This window comes from Leiobunum rupestre, chromosome 5, assembly GCF_980474605.1.
Source record: "Leiobunum rupestre chromosome 5, qqLeiRupe1.1.hap1, whole genome shotgun sequence".
In the NCBI taxonomy this organism is placed as follows: Eukaryota; Metazoa; Arthropoda; class Arachnida; order Opiliones; family Sclerosomatidae; genus Leiobunum; species Leiobunum rupestre.
The window spans coordinates 17,409,129-17,430,675 of NC_143388.1; the positions used below are offsets into that span (position 1 = coordinate 17,409,129).

At 36.4% G+C, this 21,547-nt stretch overlaps 3 protein-coding genes across 7 annotated transcripts; 1 reads left to right on the forward strand and 2 right to left on the reverse strand.

Annotated features, from left to right (window-relative positions):
• Positions 1-5,013: 5,013 nt before the first annotated feature.
• On the reverse strand, positions 5,014-6,503 carry LOC149943675 (WW domain-binding protein 4). The gene is made up of 8 exons (XM_090175148.1): positions 6,385-6,503; positions 6,254-6,326; positions 6,116-6,178; positions 5,975-6,046; positions 5,601-5,913; positions 5,465-5,532; positions 5,330-5,397; positions 5,014-5,262 (listed from the first exon to the last, which is right to left on the reverse strand). Coding segments are annotated over exons 1-8 (888 nt in total). The 5' UTR covers positions 6,387-6,503; the 3' UTR covers positions 5,014-5,033.
• A 557-nt stretch (positions 6,504-7,060) lies between these two features.
• Positions 7,061-10,303, reverse strand: LOC149943676 (uncharacterized). 3 transcript variants are annotated; one of them, XM_090174503.1, is made up of 3 exons: positions 10,167-10,303; positions 8,783-9,182; positions 7,061-8,722 (listed from the first exon to the last, which is right to left on the reverse strand). In XM_090174503.1, the coding sequence occupies exons 2-3, from the start codon at positions 9,095-9,097 to the stop codon at positions 7,508-7,510; spliced, it is 1,530 nt and encodes a 509-aa protein (XP_090030629.1). In that variant the 5' UTR covers positions 9,098-9,182; positions 10,167-10,303; the 3' UTR covers positions 7,061-7,507. The 3 variants fall into 3 exon arrangements, with proteins under 3 accessions (XP_090030629.1, XP_090030632.1, XP_090030631.1); XM_090174506.1 differs by lacking the exon at positions 10,167-10,303 and adding an exon at positions 9,486-9,576; XM_090174505.1 differs by lacking the exon at positions 10,167-10,303 and adding an exon at positions 9,354-9,486.
• Positions 10,264-12,705, forward strand: LOC149943677 (uncharacterized). 3 transcript variants are annotated; one of them, XM_090174501.1, is made up of 2 exons: positions 10,264-10,397; positions 10,486-12,705. In XM_090174501.1, exon 2 carries the CDS (start codon positions 10,588-10,590, stop codon positions 12,646-12,648), a length of 2,061 nt encoding a protein of 686 aa, XP_090030627.1. In that variant the 5' UTR covers positions 10,264-10,397; positions 10,486-10,587; the 3' UTR covers positions 12,649-12,705. The 3 variants fall into 3 exon arrangements, with proteins under 3 accessions (XP_090030627.1, XP_090030626.1, XP_090030628.1); XM_090174500.1 differs by having other exon boundaries at positions 10,268-10,402; XM_090174502.1 differs by having other exon boundaries at positions 10,276-10,392.
• Positions 12,706-21,547: the final 8,842 nt, after the last annotated feature.

The window sequence follows — 21,547 nt, forward strand, 5'->3', positions numbered from 1 at the left end:
AATGGTTTCAATTGGAACTCAATGGGCTCCGACTGCGACTGGGTTTTCTTTAGGGTACCATTTGGAAACCTAATGGGCTCTAATCTTTGATTTAAATCAAATATTATATTTCAATGTAATTTTAAATGTAAATTTTGTGAAAATGCTAGCTACATCCCTGGGTTAGTGATGGCCCACTGCCATACTTTTTCAGACATAATTGCTGCCAGTAAAATTAATTTATCCAACAAATACCCAACTTGTTTTTTTTTCTATTATAGTGTCCTCGGAATTGCGTTATCATCCAACTAAACTGACTGTAATAAAATTAGATAACATTTATCTTTAACATTTCCATGCAAATTCACCCGTTTTAAAGGTAAATGCAAACAGTAACCGATCAAATGCTCTCCCTAATTACATTTCTTGAATTGTCACAGTCATATTCATTACTGTAAACTGTAAAAATATAATCTTATGGGCAAAGTGTGACACAGTTCATTAACCACTTACCTATAACGTCATCATTATAGTTGTGGTACATTCATCGCACTATGTAATGTTTAATTCCTGTGTGAGTACCAAATCCACGTAAAATAATAAACGTGTTTTTTAAACGTAAAATTGGGTGTCACAACACGTGTACAAGACACGTAATTGTGTTAACAAATGGGTTTGCTGATATGACACCAAATTTGAACCACTGTAAAAATGCCATTGAAACCATTATTAACCTCCAATTGGAACCATTATAAACCTCTACACTACAATTGGAAAATCTAAATATCCCATTTAAAAAAACAATTGGAAAATGAAATATCCCATTTAGAACCAATAAGCAAAACCAATAAACTCTACAATTGGAAAATCAAAATATCCCATTTAAATACAATAAACAAAACCAATTGGAAAAAAATGAATTCTACAATTGGAAAAACAAAATATCCCATTCAGAACCAATAACAAACCAATTTAATCCATCAACAATACCAATGTGTAAACAAATGGGAATGGTCCAAAAATACAAGTGGAGCCAACTAATCGTTGCCAATGTGTAAAAAACAAATGGTTTCTATTGATTTTTTTGTAAGGGAAAGCACTAAAAGGGGGAAATACGAATAAAAACAAGTTGGCAAGCCAAAATATACCTCTCCTCGGAAGAATGGTCCCTAGTGGTAATAATATCTCGACACGACCCCCAAAGATGTCTCCGCAATTCAGAGTTATTTACGAAAAACGTATTCTCGGTTCAATCCCTGCCCGGTATAAAGTTTTAAATTTAATTTAAATTATTGAGACGAAACAACCGAGTTTAATTTATTCAGAATAATATAAATTAAGTAGTTACAACAGCGAGTTAGACTTACTAAAACAATGCACAATTGAATTTAACCCTTTTTACCGTACATGTTTATCAGTTGAATATAATACGAAGCAAATTTTAATGAAAGAAATATCTACAGATGGTATTTGTATTTTTCTCGCTTACAAAATACTTGCCGCATCTTTAACACTCATTTTATTTCAACACTCATAGACTTCCAGTTGACGTTGTGACACCTAGGAGCAACAAACACAAGGAGAACGCAACCCGCAGCGTTGCCAGATCGAAAATCTGAAATTATCGTATCTAGGCCAAAAAATTATCGATTTTCCTGGAAAATTATCGTACATTTCTTTTTGGCGATAAATTTTAATTCATACAGGAATTTTATTTCAGGGAAATAAACAAAATGTCTATTATCATTATTAACTGAACTTAATATGTTTAAAAATGTTTAAAAAAATGCTGTAATAGCTAGGAGTACTAAACTCACACTCTGGACTACGCGTACAGAAAATGTATATCATTCATTTTAAGTAGAAAAGGTATATAAATTTATAATAAAATATAAATCGTTCGTAGGTTTTTAAAAAAATCTAAAGATTATCGTACATTATAGTACGTTGAGGCAGAATTATCGAAATAATGGTACGATATCGTACGCCATGAAAATTATAGTACGCCCTAAAAATTTTGATTAAATTATCGCACTGTGCGATAATTATCGTACGTCTGGCAACGCTGGCAACCCGTCAAAAGTCGTGGATTTTCTTGTGTACGTTTTTCATTGGCTAGACGCTTTAGCGCCTGCTGCCGTCGGAAGGGGAAAATTCGGAAATTGTCTTCCCCCCCGCCCGTAAAACGTTCAGCGTAAAGGCTCGTGACGCTCGTCCAATGAAATTCGTACACAACCCTTCGTTAGCGTGTTTAATGGCTAGCTGCGTTCTCCTTGTGTTTGTTGCTCCTAGGTGACACATACCGCATGAAAAAGACCAATACCATCCAATTTCCAATATCATATAATGACTCGCGCACCCAGGAAATCATTGACTGCGTTAGGAATCGTAGATATCCAAATATCCACACCAAAAACAGAAATGAGCCAACAGGCCAAAAGTCTAAAAATATAATGTAAGGGTTATATATTTTACCACGATAAATTTACGAGATCTTTATCCCATTGCTGCTAATTAATTATGTTTGTTACTTATTATGAGTCGGTAATTCAATGGTATAAAACGTGGAGCGAGGCTAAAACCGATCTACCGTGTACACCGTAGCGATAGCGTCGTATCAGTTACTTACTAAATGAAATAAAATATAGATGTCAAAATTAAATATTTTATTTATAAGCCACAAAAATATCTTGGGAAAGCAGCTCTTCACCACGTTCACACGTGTTATGAACAATATCGCTGGAAAAAGAACAGAAAAATTAAAACAAAAAACGTACTACAAGTATAATTCAATATAAAAACATTTTTAAATATTATTCCCGATAACGATTTCATAATGAACGCTTACAATACGTAAAATTGCTCAAATAAAAAATGTTCTCGTCGTTATCATATCAATTCCACATGCCAACTCATATCGAAATCAGACAAAACAGCGGAAAACAATAAGTTGTATTCTCATGACTACCCAATCGATCAGGCTTTTAGTGTTTGTACTTAACTTTGAATTTTTCATATGATTTTTAGTAAGTTTCCAGGTTTTATTTAAGACTACTTTCATAATTTTCCCATAATTATTTGGCTCGTAATCTACTTTTAAAATCGACAAAAATTTTAAGGCGAGGAAATGAATTCCCCGCCTTTGGGATCTGTATTTGTGCTAAGCCTCGGTTTTAATGTTTGGAATTTAAAAGTCATTGCGCAATACCGAGGCCTAAGGGACGAGAATACGCTCTGATTTTTAGACCCCCATCACAGTCGCTTTGCGGCCAGCTGCAAGAGTTCGTGTCGATGCTAGGGCCCCAACTGAATAAAGACGGCCGTACTTAAAAACGGGAACTTTCAAGGTCATTTGAAGCGCTTAGAAGCTTACGTGTTTCCCCCCCTCTTTCAATAACAGAGCGTCAGTGAGAGACACAGCGACGTTAATGCAGTGGAAGGTAGGCGATTTCTCGTCCCCTTAGGGGTATATACTGTCTATGGTTGTGCAGAGAGAATTTTGAACGAGGAGACAGCTTTCATATTATCATATATTCAATTTAAAACTCGGTCGGTAGGCGGCGATACTTCTGAGCAAAATTTAAAGTACGCACGAAGCTTATAATTATTATTATTTGATGAAAAAAAGACTTCACGGACACACAATCCCCCCTATGTATTAACTATATTTTAAATATTAAATTTAAATTTGAACAAATTTCCAATCATCTTGTAAATTAACTTAATAAACCCGAGAGGAATTTTACCTAAAAATAATTTTTCGAGTTACTTGGTTTTGGAAATAAGGTAGCGAAACAGGAACACCGACCGTAACCAAAGAATATATTTTCTTTGCCGTAACAAACCAGAGTGGACAAACCGAATTTGTCGAGGTTGCCCCTATGATCTAGCGTCTTTGCTACAGGCAACTTAGTCATAAGAACGTTTTTTCTTAAAGAAATAACTTATCAAAATATAATCAAACGATGCAAATATTATATTAAATTACAAGTATCATTATTTATTCCCAACTCAATGTAGTCCACCTTTTTACTGATTCGTGGTGAAACAAACCGTTAGTGAAGATTTTTGAATGGAATAAAGGTACAGTGGCATACTTATGAGTAATTATGTTACATATGCTATTAGATTAATACTTAAGTTTATTCTACATGAGCGGAAAGGGGTATCAGTTTATCCCCTTTAACATATTTGCCTAAGGTTAAAGCGCCATCTAGCTGACTTAACTATAAGATCGTTTTTGCATGCATATACAACAATTATGTGTCTTTGTGAGTTCTGAGTTGTGACTCTAACATACCGCGATAAATCGTGTGAACACCGGCGGCGGCGGTCACCACAAATCAGTAAAATGGGCAAATGCCCCACTTACAGGGCCTCGATCTCACAAACGTTAACAATGCCGGCGACGGCATGATAATTCCAATCGATTACGTACCGCGAGAAATCGTGTGAGCACCGGCGGCGGCGGTCACCAAAAATCAATACCTCACTTCCAGCCTTTCAGGGCCTCGATCTCACAAATGTTAACAATGCCGGCGAGGGCATGATATTTCTAATCGATTGACGTATCATGTGTCTTTGTACCTCTAATGTACCACGAAAATCATGGGAACACAGGCAGCGGCGGCGGACACAATACGTGAAACCAAAAGCGACATAAGACCCAAAAGTGTGTCAGTACGGTATAATGTTTTATGAGAGCTTTTCGCGCAGTAAAAAGAGGGAGTGGAAGAGGCGGTTGAAAATACGTCATCAAAATTTTAAATTTCCTCCACTTCAGCGCCGCGGAGTGAGGCGATTTAGAACGTATGTCAACGGGAGAATAAATCCAAGAGCTAAATTCGCAGCAGACCATAGACTAAATATAACTAGTAGGTTATGTAGTCTATTGTGAGACCAGCTCTCTGTAAATATTTTAATAGGCGCAAAGGTATAGTTGACACACTTTTGGGTCTTATGTCACTTTTGATGAAACTAATACACACAAATGTACAAAAAGGAAGGTTTTAAAGGAGAAAACTAGCGAAATAATTATAATAAATTTGAAAACTTTATTCATCCTCATCAAACCTTTGCCGTACATTCTTTTTGGCATTAGATGCAACCTTTCTTTTCTTAAAACTAATAAGAGGTCCTGAGTCATCATGACACAAAGATTTTAATGTTTTCTCCTTAAATTTTCTTTCTTCGTCTTCCACAGGAATTTCTATAAAACTTTGTTCCTCTTCTTCATAGCCCTCTGACGGAACCGGAAGTTGCAAATCAAGCTCCTTTTTATCACTATCAATTTCCCAAAAAAAATATTAACTGTTTTCAAAACTTCAAAATAATTAAATATATTTAATACCTTTCTACTCTTGTCCATTGACCATAAGGGTTAGCTTGATCCGCGTATTTATGAGATAATTCCAATCTCTAGAATTAAAAAAATTATGATTCTATAATCCAACATTAGATGTATCAACAAAATACTACTATTTACTTTCTTGGCTTCTCTTTCCCTCTGTTCGGTAAGGCTTACAAATGCTATTGGGGTTTCCCAAGATGTTTCTTGAAATAAAATAAAATAATTCATAGAATAAGCTGAAACAATAATCAGCGTTATTTAAAAAAAATACCATTTGTCTCAATATTCCAATAATAAGTAACTCCCTCAGGGGTTTCTGCTTCGTACCATGTACGTAAAACTGTTGGTTCGAATAATTGGCTTGCGGTAGACAACGTGGCGCTTTCTTTGCTTTCCTTCTTGCCTTTAATAGCTTTTGTAATATACTTTTTACGTTCAACAATTCCAAAATTGGATGGGCCTGAAGTAGAAACTGTGGGTTGACTGATATTCACAGCTCCTAATGCTAATTTCATCTTAGCATCACACGCTTCTTCCAGTTCTGGATTGTTTTGCACATCTTTCTTAAAAGCTTTAAGGGCTTCCTTGAATTGAGAAATATCACCAATAATGTGGCAAATAGAGCAACAAGCAAAAATTTTATACCCTTTCAATTTTTTGAATTTCATAATTCAATTTTTGTTTAGCTTTGAATTCTCGCTGACCCTTTTTACGAAGCTAAAGACATTGTGAAAATAGTTAACACAGTAATAGTACTCAATCTGTCTTTCCACTTGTAATATTTACCGTTTCTAATCTTCTTTTCACATTTTCTTGATGTCTTCGACCACGCTCATGAAAGTCTACGCTCTAAATTAAATACAAGAATTAGTTAAGACATCAAATTTATAATAGCATGGAATTACAATTCAATTTTCTACACACAGCCTTATTATCAGCAAACCAGCATTTACAGGCTTCGCAAAACTTTCGTGGTAATGACTTCCAATATTCTGACCTATTGAATATTATAAATTTGATTCATTCTCTTGCGATATTAAAAAAACTATACTTACATCACTTTAGTTTACTTTTGAACGATAAACGTTTTTCAATTCTGTCTCAAGATGTTTGGAAGTAATGTAAACTAGTAAGTAGCCATTTTATTAACAAACTTCCGACATCTACCAGATAACATATTTACTTTGTCTTGAAATTTTTGGCGCGATTTTTGAAAATGAATATCCGTCCGAAAGAAAATAGAGGTAATATAATCATCATATTACTATTTATCGGTAATAGTATAAGCCTCGTCTTTTGAAAAATTATTATCGAAAAGAAACTTAGTAGAGCCAAACAGGGGCGTAGCTAGGGGGGGGGAGGGGTGGCCCGCACCGGGTGCCACCCAACCGTGAAAAAAAATACGCCACTGGAGCCAACATTTTAGCAAAACATTATTGACCCAGGTCAAACAAAAGTTTTAACGCCTAACAGGAGCCGCGGAGTATTACGAACTTACGAAGTTTGAATTTTTATGGCCGCTCCTGATAATACCTTCGCACATGTGCAGAATGAGTTAATAATTTTTTAGTCGGAAGAGGTATAAGACATTTGCTTTAGGGAAGCCCAAACATCTTTGACATGGGTTACAAAAACCATTTTTTTAGCTAGTTGGCGTAACTGGCGTTCAAAACACATCATATGAGGTTTTAGCAAAAGTTAATCTATCAAGCGCCAAAGTTACACGAGACATTTTTCACAAATTTAGTTGTTTTTATTTTTTTGGGTAAATTCTTGAGAACCACCAGGACTTCTCTACATAGCCCTTGAGCCAAATACAGATACATTAATTATTTATTACGAAAAATTTAATTATCATTGAAGAGTTATTTACAAAATGATAATATGGGGTGTAACATGATGCAGGAACTCCAAAAACCCCATTACAACTTTTAAATATTTGTTAACCCCAAGAGAAAAATTAAAAAATGATAACAAAATGTAAATAACATTGGAGTGCACATACATTTTTACGATATCCCAGAACTTTTATTCAATTTCAGTCTGAATCGTGAAAAGTCACGTTACTTTAAATAGACCAAATATTTACCACTTCCTTGGTAGAGTTTGTAATGGACAAAAAAAAAAGAATGAGCTATCCAGTTTACTTAATATACATATATTTTATAAAATAAGTTTTTATTCTAGACTATTTTCACCAGGTAGACCATCTTCGGTCGGATTGAACGTATCTATATATACATTCTCTTTTTTATGCATTCTTCGTACATGCGATCTAAGATTGTCTCTACGAGCAGACCGGTAATTGCAATGCGGGCAAAGATGAGGTTTCTCCCCAGTATGCATTCGGCGATGTTGAATAATCTTCTTCATCTGAATACTGGCAAAGCCACAAACATCGCAAAGAAAATTCTTCCCTTCTCGGTGTTTCTTCATGTGCTTTTGAAGATCAGCTTCCGTTGATCGATCTTTGCCACAAATTTTGCAACTTATTTTCACGACAAAATGTTTTCCACTGGCAGTATGAAGCTTCATGTGTTTCTTCAGAGCTTTATAAACGGTACAGCTGTAGGTGCACATAGGGCAACGATATTCCTCAGCATTATGACGATGACGTTGAGGCGGAATAGTGGGTTTATTTCGTTTTTTACCACATGGATGGTATCCTTCCAACATGACGTGTTTCTGCATGTGCTTGTCCAACTTGTCTCTTCGCTGCGTCGTGTATGAACAAGAACTGCAGCAATAGAGGCGGTTGTGAGACACTCCGCTGGACATTTCCATTTGTTCGTGCTGCATTTGTTGCATTAACTTCTTTTGCTTCTTCTCTTTCATTACTAAATGTTGCGAATGGTGGTTCTTTATATGTTTCTTCAAAGAAGCCCGACTCTTCAAGACAGCGCCACAATCAACACAGTCATAAGCCATAGTGGGTAAGTCATCCATTTTTAGATTACCAGAAGTATCAATGACCAATCTGGATTCATCAAAGCCAGTATCTATGATGTGATCAGCTCCAACATCACTCGGTCCACCCATATAATACCGCCCATTTCCCACATGTGAGCCAATATGATCTATTACAATTTCGTTTCCCACTGAAGACCCGACTACAACCTCTCCTCCTTCAATGATATCTTCCTGTTTAATCATACTATTTGGTACTAAAATGATATCTCCGTGGGATGGGTCATCATCTACCCCTACTTCAACATTCTGTTCCACTATCATTTCATTTCCAACATTTTCTTGGAGAATAACTTGATTTCCAATGATGACTTCACCCATACTTTGAGGTTTCATGGCAACATATTCCGGTTGGTCTAAGGAACTGGCTGGAACAATGACGGAGTGGTCATCAATCATATTCCCAACTATCAGATCACCACCACTCTAAGAATAACGAACAACTTTTTTAGAAAAAACTGAGGAATCAACCTAGACTTTAGTTACCAAATCAAAAGTGCTTCGCCCTACGCTCATCAAATGGTGGTTGGATCGGCTGAGTTGCATCAAGTGATGAGACTGCAGCTGCTGAGACAGCTTATCATTCAAGCTATGATGGCCAACTACTATGTCAGACTCCAATTCATCGCCTTCCATGATGACCCCATCTTCAGGACCTTGAGAATACACTACTGTGTTCATCCCAATTCCAGAAGACAGGACGGTGGAGTCCGAAGTGACTATTTCCTCTCCAGGATCCACTCCTATCTCCTCCACCACCGTCTCCACAAAGTGGTCCGGAGGATCCATGCCCTCCATCATGTTTACGCTGAAAATTTTTGAGCTGTTTTAGATCCACGGGGTGAAGAAATCGGGTGTTATACACCCCTAGAACTTTGTCTCGGACCTGCAAAGATAATAATTACTATTATTAAACTTAAATGTAAATTTAGTTTTGTCATTTAAGTTACTGATATTAAATTATCATGGTGCAAGCATTGTGTAAGTTAATAAAATGGCTTGATCAACTTGTTTTCTTAAATAAGTAAGATCTAAAAGGAGCTGTGTTTATTATTACCCATCTTTTATTCTAAATTCACTTTATTACCCATAATAAGGTTTAGTGTATGTTATTAATAAATCATCAAATGTAGGTTTCAAATAAGTGTAATTAGTAATGCTTGTAACCTGACAAAATGGTAAAAATAACCCCAAATCAAAAACGACAGACTATTATTTCGCTTTTCTCAAAATATAATTGGGCAACTACAGTCAAAAAAAATAAATTATCTCTTGTCTATGATACAACTTAAGTTATGAGTATTCAAATTTTCCTATTTCATCCCCCCCTTGTGAGTGGCGCCTCACGGCGGTTTCCTAGTCTAGGCTAATGAACCATTTTTTGCTGTTTTTTTTAAGACAAATTTCCAAATTGCAGACAAAATGGCGGCATTAAAGTGTAGAGGTTCAAAAATTAAAATGGCGAGGTTTGGGGGAAGACGCACTCCGATGTGAGCGGGGATTAATCCAGATAGCAACTTTGTACTACCCTCTGATGAAAAATAATCCTAAATTGTTGAAACAAAAACGAAATAAGAATTTCAATACGTAAAATGTCCTTATTTATCGCTAAATCAGTCAAAATAAAGGGTGAAACTAAATTTCAGTTAAATAGTCTTCGTCCTTCGAAACCCCGAGAAGATGACGAAGCAAAAACGGCACAATGAAAGCTAACGCCATTTTCATTCATCGTACAGAGAAAGAATGCGAAGGATTTTCAAGCTAACTATCACTATCAAATGTTGTGGTTTTCCCGTTAAAAATGTAACGAAATTTACAAAGAACGGTCGTAGTATAAAACGAGAGAAAAATCAACCCACAATATACTTACAAAAATTGGACTAGTTGTATAACTTGGAAAATTCGGCCAAGTCCTCTCACTAACCCTATTCCCGAAAAGTACGAGGCCCGAGTGAGGCTTAACGATTGGAACGCGCTCCCTCAAAGTGGAATTGTCGTGACGTCATTAATAACGGCGCGAATTTTCGACGCATCGGTGATTTGATTTTCTACAGTAGCACCTGTTTTGATTATCCGGCCTATCCCCATTCGCACTAGTAAAGTAGTGTAATAATTTTACTTAATGACAGTTATTATCCAAAATACTTAATAATTATTATAATATTTAATATTATAAATTATGTTACAAGATTTTCAAGCCTTGGAAGATTCACAATTGTTTCACAAGTGGTGGGCCAGACTGGGTTAAAAAATCTGGTTTTACTCTGCATAATTTTCATATTTTGTGGAAAATGTCATTCCAATTAAATAAAAAGATGAAATTGGACAATAATCAACAAGACAATGATGAAGATTGGGGTGATGAGGATTGTGAAATGACAAGTGAACAGTTTGACATCATTCAGAGTCAAGTCATGACTTGCCAGAGTAAGGATTCCCTATCAACAAATAACAACATAGCACTGTGTGTTCCAATAATGACAAACATCACTCTAACTACCAAAAAAAACACCGCACCACTACCTGAAAAAATTGAAACTCTTGAATCAGAAAATAAGAAACTAAAGGAAGAACAGGACATTCATGTTGGACAGATTAAAATTTTGAAAGCAAAGATTGAAGAAACATCTAACGAGCTACTAAAGGAAAGGGAGGAGAAAGAAAAAGTAATTCAGTCTAGATTAACGGAAGCGATAGAAAAACAATATGATTTAAGAAAAAAAAATGAAAAATTAGCAACAGAATTGAAGTTTAAAGAGCAAGAACTTCGCAACACCAAAGAGAAATTAGAAAAATTTCACAAAGAAAATAAACAACGAACTAATAACAGTCCTAAAAGAATGAAAATTTCAGATTCCAGGGCTTCCTCAAATTTTCCTGATGTGGAAAAATTTTACAAAAATGTTTCCCAAGATTCAAAAATAGTTCAGACTGACGAAGAACCCCAAGTGCTTGTACATTCGAGGGACTTCAGATTGACTTTTCCATTACAGCTCCCATTTTCTACTATGTTTATTTCTAGCACTGACAGCCCTAAAGATACAAATACTTCGTTATCAATAGCGTCCACCACAATCACTTCTGAAACTAGTCTAATTTTGCAAAAAAAGGTGCTGTGCCAACTGGAGCCTATTAAAACCCTTGTTAACTTTCCCTTTGTAACAAATGTTACTGAAACTGGCAAAATATTTCATAATTTTTGTCATCAGAGAATTTTTATCTCTGATCCAATTCTGACTCCTGAATTTGAGCTCCTCAAAAATACAACTGTCGTTATGGAGAAGTATTTAAAATTTGTTGCTCATACACATTTAAAACAACATGGAAGTGCTGAGATTTTCACTTCTGATAGTGATAGACTTTCACCTGAACCTTTGGAAATAAAATTGAAATATAAGTTGGAAAGTCAACATCAGATTTTGCTACAACAACATTTTTTTAGTGTCATCACAATTTTGAAATTATTGTACCACCAATTAAAAACAAATCAAATCCTGAGAACACTATTGATGCGTGATATGATTAATTATCACCAATGTTCATTATTTTTTTCTGGGTCCAGCGGCAATTCATCCAAATGCAGCATTGACAGCCAGTCAAAAGATTTAAAATTCACCATTGCTTTTGTTTTGGTTAAATCTGTCATTCCAATAGAAACAAACGGACAATTTCAAAATTTCAACGTAGTGAAATTAACGCTGGACATACTGAAGTTATTATTTAAATTGTGTGATAAATGTTGTATTAACAAATACACTGTAATTCTAAAAGACTTGCCATTGACTCTTTTTGTTGATGGCACGTATGGTTCTGATATATGTTGTTCAGCATTACAACTGTTACTTTTAGCTTCAAACAGTATTACTATGGAACAAATCTTTAAGAAACATAAAAACCCTTCAATGTGTATTTTACATTGTATGAGCAGAAATATACGACGTATAATACGTAGCCCAACTTCTAGTGATCCAAATCTAAATGGCCAAAGAAATAAATTAATTCTTTTTAAAGTGGAATTGCTAAGAGATGTTATCAGTAATTTTGGGATGGACGTTATTTTAAGAGTTGATTGCGGGTGCCTTAGAGCATTTATGCTACAGTTCCTTTCCTGGTTACATAGAAGTCTACTAAATAACCAAATTAGTGACAATGATTTGCTCAAATGTATTACTTTTTTGGACAGGGTTGTCAATCTACCAAATGAACAGTTACAATTGGTGGAGCAAAAAGTACAGAAATATGTCCTAATTATTCAGCATTTAATGCTCATGAGAAATGTAGGAAACAAAACTCCACTTGACTCATTAGTAAAAAAATTGAAGAGCTCATATCCAAATGTTAAGTGTAACTAACTTGGAATTTTATTTGTGTAATTGTTCAAAATTAGGTAATTAATTTTATGCCAATGATATAATATGGTTTTTTTGACGTTATATTTTTTTAATTAAAGTTAAAAATATAAGTAGTATTTTTAACAAAAGATCAATAAATGAGTTGGGCTTGTTCTCCAAAGGGCTTATTTTTTCTTTTTTATTGATAAAACGGCTTTTAAAATTCATTTTGCGCGTGAAAATACCTCTACATGTTATGGTCAAAAAAGCACGAAAAGAAGGCTGTGTCAAAGATCCTGGCAGTTATAGAAAACCTGCCAAAAAAATGCAAGCATCAGCGCCGCCCTTCGGCCGGAAGGAAGCGCCCGTTTCAAGCCGAGAGACGCAAAAATTGTAAACAACGGTAACAATCCAAGGATCTCTGCGATTACTCCCCACGTACAGGCGTCGCTGCGATCGGCAGGAAATCCTTGGCTTTGGTAGCGAAAAATGGGCATTTGAATCATGGAGAAAGAAGGGAAGGAGGTGTTTTGTACGGTCCTTTTAGCTCCCTACCCGTAATAAATAACTCCCACAGGCGGGAGAGCAGGGGGATAAAAAAAAAGAGGGAAGCCTGGTAAAAATAAATCACGTGAGCATATTGAAAACATTTGTTCGCGCCCTCTCTTCACCTACCGAAGAATTATTTAACGAATTTTTTTTTGAATTTCGTGTTAACGCTTTTTCCACGCGGTCCTCGGACTCCTCGGTTTCTAAACAAAGCGCGTTTTAAAATAATAACAACGATGGAGCCAAATGATCAAAATTATTTCAAAATTGGTATTCGTAAGAAAAATACTAAAGCAATGCAACGAAAGATAGAACATCGTAATGAGTGTTTATATCCACTCTGTTAATCGCTTTAACCCATAACATACATTTTTCAAAGTTTTTCTTTGGTTTAGGTACAGGATAATATTTTATTTCCTGACTTTGAGATTGATGAGCGGTTTTGTAATTCCTACATCTTCTATACACACAATATTTTCCCATTATAAAGATATTTTAATTAAATTATACCTAATAAAATCCTACTACGCGATCCTCCATGTTTGTTTACACTCGATTTTTTGTTTTACAATTCCAGCTAGATGCACTAGATGGCGCGAGCTGACGAAATCGGCCGCCTGTTGAGATTTTACCAGGATGCGCTCCCCACGTTTTCAACCCTCCCCATTCTCCCGTTTGTGGGAGGCTCACATCACGAGCCTGGGAGAGTTTCCCTTTTCAAAACACCTCCTTCCCTTCTTTCTCCATGTTTGAATGATTTGATATTGTTCGTCCAATATTAGAGGTTTGGCATAGTCGTACCAGGGCTCTACGTTTAAAAAATATATTATTGTAGGTCGGCCCTACTAGTCTAATCATATATATCTGTTAAAATATTATTGTACTATGTCTGTGATAGCTTGAAAGCTGAAAATTCTGATTTATGGTTTATATTTTATGCGTTATGTATATTTGTAATAATATTTGTATATTATTATGCTGCGCTCCATTGGGAGCCGCTCTGTTCCAAAAGGGTGTACCTATGTACGGCACTGAATAAACCGTTAGCATAGAGCTTCTATACAAGCTTCTATCAAAGATAATTTAAACTCGTACCCTAGATTCGATTACTGAGAGCTTTCCCATTGACGGTTTTGTTACGAAGCGTTTACCCTTTTCCGGCACGTGACCTCAGAAAAATCGGGCTCATTCGGTTGCGGCACGGCCAACTTCGATCACGCGCTGCCGCGCTATATCGCCGCAGCGCGTGATCGAAGTTGGCCGTGCCGCAACCGATGGAGCCCGATTTTTCTGAGTTCCGGCGGGAAGTGGGTAAACGCTATCGGCAACGCGCGAGAGAGTGATTTCGAATCTAGGGTACGAGTTTAAATTATCTTTGCTTCTATAGAAGCTCCATGCTAGGGGTCCGTCCATGGACTAATTAATGTATACATTAATTAGTCCATGGTCCGTCACTTCGATGAATCGTGTACGAGATTCCGAATCAAGGAATCTGGAATCAAGATTCTTGATTTTGCTAAGATTCTAGATTCTAGCCAGATTCCGTGATTCCACCATGATTCCTTAATATTCCGTGATTCCACTCTTGATTCTTTGATTCTTATTTGATTCCGTGATTCTTGTTCGATTCCGTGATTCTTTTTCGGCTACACACTTGTACAAGGTTCCTTGATTCATCTATTCGCAACCAAAACCAATCTAGCTGTTCGAATATTATAGAAAAGGCGGTGTGACTAGGCAAATGACCAGTTAAAAAGTGTCTAGGTCAGTTTAAAAATTAAGTCGGAGGTGGTCAGTTGAAGGGTCAGTGGTTCACTGGCCCACTTAATAAAAGGGTCCCACTGGTGTTTGAAAAATCTAGCAAGAAAATCGAGTAGCAGGTGACTTTTCTTTCCCTACTTCATAATTTCGCACAGGAAATTGTAATAATTCGAAGGCCGGTGTGGCCTTTAATTCAACTCGGTCTACGGATACATATTATGGATTAGCTCAGGTATTTCAGGGCACGGGGTCGAAGACTAAGTCGATGGTCACTGCCACTCACTGGTTCAATTTAAAAATTTCCTTATTTCCCACCCTGTAAAGGCAGTACGGATCCGAGTCCATCACCAATGAGGCGGTTATTTTCTTGACCAATTTTGATATATTATAATATTTGATTAATTGAATGACTGATTGACTGTGATAAACTGTGCGCTGTTCATAAAATTTAAGGCAAGTGCCAATCAAGGCTGGATTAGAAATTCTAATTTCTGACTCGAGTTTCAACAACAATTAATATTGTATAGGAAAAAAGACGAGAATGGAAGCAATGAAAGTAGAAAATAGGTGTAGAAAATTGTAATTACTGGTTTAGCATCCTTTCCTCGAGTGAATGGCTTTTTTTTACAATATTTTGATAGACACAGTGACTAAAAGTTATAACATTGAATCGAGGGGCTGATCACTCCGCGTAATCGGTGTACAGAGCCGTACCTTTGACTGTACTAATGGGATTACGCGTAATCTTTGAAGTCCCTGCCTTTGGCAGTGCTAATCTAAGCGTAATCCGGTGTACAGACTTTCTAAGAGTGGTTAGCCCCTCGCATTGAATCAATGGCAAGTGTCATACTAATAGAGATTATGTTACTTGTTGTAAAAACGAATTTGGCAGATTCGGTTGAGGAGATAAAAGGCGGAAACCTTTTGCTACACCAGTGATTACAGTTTTCTTCACCTATTTTCTAATTTCATTGCTTCCATTCTCGTATCTTTTCCTATATAATATTAATTGTTGTTGAACAGCTCTACATTGTCGGGGGAATGCCACAGGTGATGTTTGACGTCTTTTAGTTTTTCCCAAATGGAATCGAAAATTGCCACCGGCTATAGCTCCTCAACCGTTGGTGGTAGAGCAATGGCAGTGACACTTTCTAAATATTAATTAACCACCCTGAATCCGAAAATGATGGTTTCAGGGGCGTAACTCCATTATTTGATAAGCTGTCAAAAACCACATTTAGCGTTTCCACCGTAACTATTATCGCTTTGCAAAATACTACAACTCCACGTGAAAGGAAATAAAAAAGTATTAAAAATTGCTTGTGGTTTCATTTTTCTATCGTTTACACGTTTCGAGAAAATTTAAGATAAATGCAAAAACTCCCTTTGTCGAAGACTTTTGTAACAGACTGTACAACCATAAATGCTTAAAGGGGCTCCAAAGTTCGATGGCAAATTGTGTATAAAGTCAGTAAAGTGCGAAATTTACGGTTAACTCTACCCGCCTCTACCAAGGCCGAGGAGGGGTTGAGGGAAGGAAAAGCATGCTTAATTTTCTTTTTTTTTTGCCACCGAACTTTGGAGCCCCTTTAAACGAATAATATCAAAACCGCCGCGGCCAGTTTCCCAAGGTCAAGGGGCCCCTAAACAAAGCTAAGCCTAGGGGCCCGAGTGGTAGCAGGAATTCATACCTCGAACTTGGAATGGTTATCTCGCCCGATTTCCGTCTCTATCTAGCATAATGTTTATATATATATGTGCTGACTGGAACGTTCTTTCTTGAAACGACTTAGCTGCTCCGCAGGGGGGAAAGCGAGGATTCAGAGGTACCAAAGGTAAATAGGGGGAGAAAGTCTATCGGTGCCTTCAAATTTTACCTTCCACCATGCTTGACACCCTTTTTAAAGAGCTAGTGATCACGTTATATTTATAGCCAATAAGGATAGCACATTACGCGCGAAGTAGTGCATTTGAGGTATTCCGGTCCGCGCTCAAGATGAAAATTTTGAATATTACTCCCTGGCAACCATGTCACCGCCTCGCGATTTCAAATAGTCTCTCTGTCAAATGCTGACCATTATTTCCTTCGATAACGGTGGATTTTAATTAATAATTACTATATCAATTATAAAATAAACAAAAAAAGCTCGTAGCTATATCTATTATTTCAGTTAAACTTGCAAATTGTTAGGCCTTAACATCGTAGATATACCAATTATTCCCGATCTCCGCTCTTAGATGGCGCCACGCTCTCCACGATTTAAGTGAGCGTTTTTCTAGTTACGGTTTATTTCTTTTCAAAAGTCGTGTTATTATTTTTAAAATGTCGCATTTTAGTTTCTATCATATATCTACTTTATTTAGGAACTAAATTAACCAAATTATCGAAAGCAAAAGTTTAATATTCACGTATTTTATAGAGAACTATTTTTCATCGTGGCGTAGTACAACTGATACCTTTGTGTCCCTGTAAAGAGGCGAGGGGGAAGTCATTTCCGAAGCCCAAAAATTTTACCCCTCAAATAAGACGTCGTGCGGTTGGACCCAAGTGCCAGACTTTCTCCCCCTATTTACTTTTGGAGGTACCAGGTGTTTACATGTTGCCTTGGATCGTTCCAAGAATCATACTAAAGCAGGGGAAAACCTCTCGATTTATACTATTTACTGGAGGCGCTGATAAATTTCCCCGTTTCTTTTATTTAATTATTAAATCATGATAGGAAAATTAAGCGATGCATTTTTAAATCATTATTGCAGTGATTAAACCACAGCTATAAAACTTTTACCTTAATTGAAATTATTTAGCTATTTCTATTTATGATGATTATTAGAATAAATTAAAATCTATTAAAACGATTTTATTGGATATTATCGGAAAATACATTTTGTTTTATATCATATAACTTAGTTTTATTTAAACTTCCGATGAAAGAAAGGATAAAAAGTGATATTTACACAATTCATGTTTCAATTTAAAATACCGATTTCTTAATGCTCATATTAAAAATTTGAAGTTAATTTTATATATTAAGTTTTATTTTTATATACAATTGAAGTGTTCATAAATTAAGATTTATATTTGTGATTTTTCGAAATACGACTAATTAAGAAAATATTTTTAACATTAAAATATTAGAATAAATAATCATCAGCTAGTCCTGTTCGCAACTACACGTTTTTAATATTTGTAATGTGTTTTTTAATCGCAGAGTAAGATGATTGTTATCTAAACTTAATTTTTTATATTCCGATTTTCTTTATAAATATCATGGCCTTTCAATTTATGGGCAGTATTGTTGAATATTCGAAGTAGACATGATTAATCAATAAATTACTGTTCGGTACTTTAAGTTCGTGAGTTATTATTTCTGTCACTTACTGGGCTGGTATGCGCAACAAGCCCCGCTTAATAATCAAGACTATATTCTTGTTCATTGTCACACATTAAAAGTAATCTAAGGTGTTAGTTACCAGCTAAATTCAAATATAATTTTAATTAAGTATTTAGTCAATGTTTAGTTGTGGAATAGAGCTTAGAATATAATTTATATTTATTTTGTTACACATTTTAATTTTATCATAGTAAACAGGAAGAAAAAAACCTCTAAACCCCCTGAAGTTCTTTCCAAGAACGATCCAAGCTGTTTACATGTATTTCTTAGATCATGGAGGAATAGTAGAGGAGGGGAAAGGAAAGAAGGCGCTAAATCCGACAGCGTAGTGCCAGTTCGAGGCGGGGAAAAAAAGGGCTGAAAGTCGAGGTAGACTTTTTAAAGAATTCAAACCCTAACCGGTAGATCGCACCATGATCGCGCTGCCTTTGTTGGAATGTATGAATAGATAAAAGTCTACCTCGACATACCCCCCCGTTTCTACATCCCCCTTTACGCGATTTCTGAAGAGGAATGTCAGCAAAAGTGGATATAAAACAGAAAGTCTGGGAGGACCCGGTAGCCCTGTTCCATCAAAAATGAGGATCCCCCAAGCATGCCCCTAGTTTGTGCCTACCCCCTTTGGCGGAGCATTACAAATGGCACTTTACTCGCATGTACCTGCGTAAATCGGCTGATATATTATAGTTCTTCTTCAGTTCCTTAGCCACCTGATTATATAGTCTTTGGGCTGGATTTGGTGCGTCTGCTCTTTGTGAAAATTCACATGTTTGGCAAGGCTTAGGTAGATAATTGATAAAAACGTTTTTGTTTTATTTGAATAGGGTGTGCGGCTTAAAGTGTTTAACGAATTTAAAAACAATCAAACTTTAAAAGAACTACTAGAAGATATGTGCTCTCAACACGAGTTGTTACATTCGCATTACTCTGAAGAAAGAGGAGGATAGTGGCTTTCTGTACGTATGGAACAATTGGGTATACAATTTAGTACTTAATGAAGAAGGAATTGACCCAGTTATAATTTGTGACCCAATATATGCAAATGAACTCTCCAATCTCAGTTTGCGATTCTGCATTATTACCTTGGTTATTACTATCATTGATTAAATAACCTTATAAGGTTATTTAATCCATGTTACTATACTAAAATTTGTCTACATCCCTATCTACTGGAATTTTAGTTAAGCCTTGGTTTAAATCTTCACTGGTTTGTATAGTACCAATTGAATACAAATCTTTTATAAATAAATTACACTGACTAAATTTACTTTTCGGCTTTAAAGCTAACTCTTCTGGTGTATATTTCTTACGAGCTTGAGCCACAGTGACTCTTGAACTTAACAGAGGCAAAATTTTTGAAAAAGGAATAAATTAACCAACGAGACAACGTCTTCGGGAGATTTACCAAGGAGAATATGCTTCTTGGTTTTACCGCTAGGTTAGCTAGCATCGCCCATCTGAACTATTTCCTCTGACCGTGACGTCATGAGACATAGGCCAAACGTAACAGAGTCGTTCCTGATTGGCTCAATCATTGTATAGGGGAAACAGCTCCTCATTTTTGAAGGAAACCACTGGGAAAGCTAACGAACCCTTTTCCTCCCAGACTTTCTGTTTTATATCCACTTTTGATGTCAGTGCTTAGCCCAATCAGAACTATCAATACCACTCCAGGGCTATTCCTCTATGCTTAGATCGTTCTAAGTGCGCTGGACTACCTCGTTTTATCGTTTTTGCCAATCACAATCCAACTATCGTTCCAGCCTGTTTACATGCTGCTAGATCGTTCTTGCGAAGAACGTTCTACTTAGGATCGTTCTATCAGCCTGCATTCAAACCCTAATTTTCGAAATGGCCGGGGAGTCGAACAAAAAAAAACTACAGTTGTAAAAACGGGAGGTTGCGCGGGGTAAAAACTCCTAAAGAGGGGAGACGCGTGCGAGGGGGTGATTTTTTTTCTCATACACGTCACTGAAAACGGTCCCCGAGATCTTACCATAGCAAAAGTAAATAAGGGGAGAAAGTCTGGCACTTGGGTGCAACCGCACGACGTCTTATTTGAGGGGTAAAATTTTTGGGCTTCGGAAATGACTTCCCCCTCGCCTCTTTACAGGGACACAAAGGTATCGGTTGTACTACGCCACGATGAAAAATAGTTCTCTATAAAATACGTGAATATTAAACTTTTGCTTTCGATAATTTGGTTAATTTAGTTCCTAAATAAAGTAGATATATGATAGAAAATAAAATGCGACATTTTAAAAGTAATAACACGACTTTTGAAAAGAAATAAACCGTAACTAGAAAAACGCTCACTTAAATCGTGGAGAGCGTGGCGCCATCTAAGAGCGGAGATCGGGAATAATTGGTATATCTACGATGTTAAGGCCTAACAATTTGCAAGTTTAACTGAAATAATAGATATAGCTACGAGCTTTTTTTGTTTATTTTATAATTGATATAGTAATTATTAATTAAAATCCACCGTTATGGAAGGAAATAATGGTCAGCATTTGACAGAGAGACTATTTGAAATCGCGATGCGGTGACATGGTTGCCAGGGAGTAATATTAAAAATTTTCATCTTGAGCGCGGACCGGAATACCTCAAATGCACTACTTCGCGCGTAATGTGCTATCCTTATTGGCTATAAATATAACGTGATCACTAGCTCTTTAAAAAGGGTGTAAAGCATGGTGGAAGGTAAAATTTGAAGGCACTGATAGACTTTCTCCCCCTATTTACTTTTGGCCATAGGGAATACGGCCGGATAACCATTCCAAGTTCGAGGTATGAATTCCTGGTGGTAGTTAATCCGCCACTGCTTCCTCCCCGCCCGTAAAACGTATTTCAGCGTAAAGGCTCGTGACGCTCGTCCAATGAAATTCGTACACAACCCTTCGTTAGCGTGTTTAAAGGCTAGCTGCGTTCTTCTTGTGTTTGTTGCTCCTAGGCAGGGCCGGATTAACCAATAGGCCGAATAGGCCTCGGCCTAGGGCACCAAGCCTACAAGGGGCACCAAGAGGGTTCGAAAAAAATAGAAGTACAAAACTTTAATCATTTGCTTTTCACAAAAGTGACAAAATATTTTCCGGAGTAAAAACGTTTGATTGTCACATTCTCTGACGCACTGCCGTCTAGCCCCTGACGACATACTAAATCTGGCAGCAAAATGAATTTTCCTTCCATTTCTCAATTATAAATTGAGGAAGCGCCTA

Excerpts from the sequence above, each read along its gene's own strand:
- LOC149943675 (XM_090175148.1), bottom strand. Across the intron at positions 6,047-6,115 it reads TGAAAAGAAGATTAGAAACG|CTTCGTAAAAAGGGTCAGCG; the intron begins GTAAATATTACA and ends CAATGTCTTTAG. Across the intron at positions 5,533-5,600 it reads TTGGAATATTGAGACAAATG|AAACATCTTGGGAAACCCCA; the intron begins GTATTTTTTTTA and ends TTTTATTTCAAG.
- LOC149943677 (XM_090174501.1), top strand. The coding sequence starts at position 10,588 with ATGTCATTCCAATTAAATAAAAAGATGAAATTGGACAATAATCAACAA.
- LOC149943676 (XM_090174503.1), bottom strand. The coding sequence starts at position 9,097 with ATGATGGAGGGCATGGATCCTCCGGACCACTTTGTGGAGACGGTGGTG. Across the intron at positions 8,723-8,782 it reads GGCGAAGCACTTTTGATTTG|AGTGGTGGTGATCTGATAGT; the intron begins GTAACTAAAGTC and ends CGTTATTCTTAG.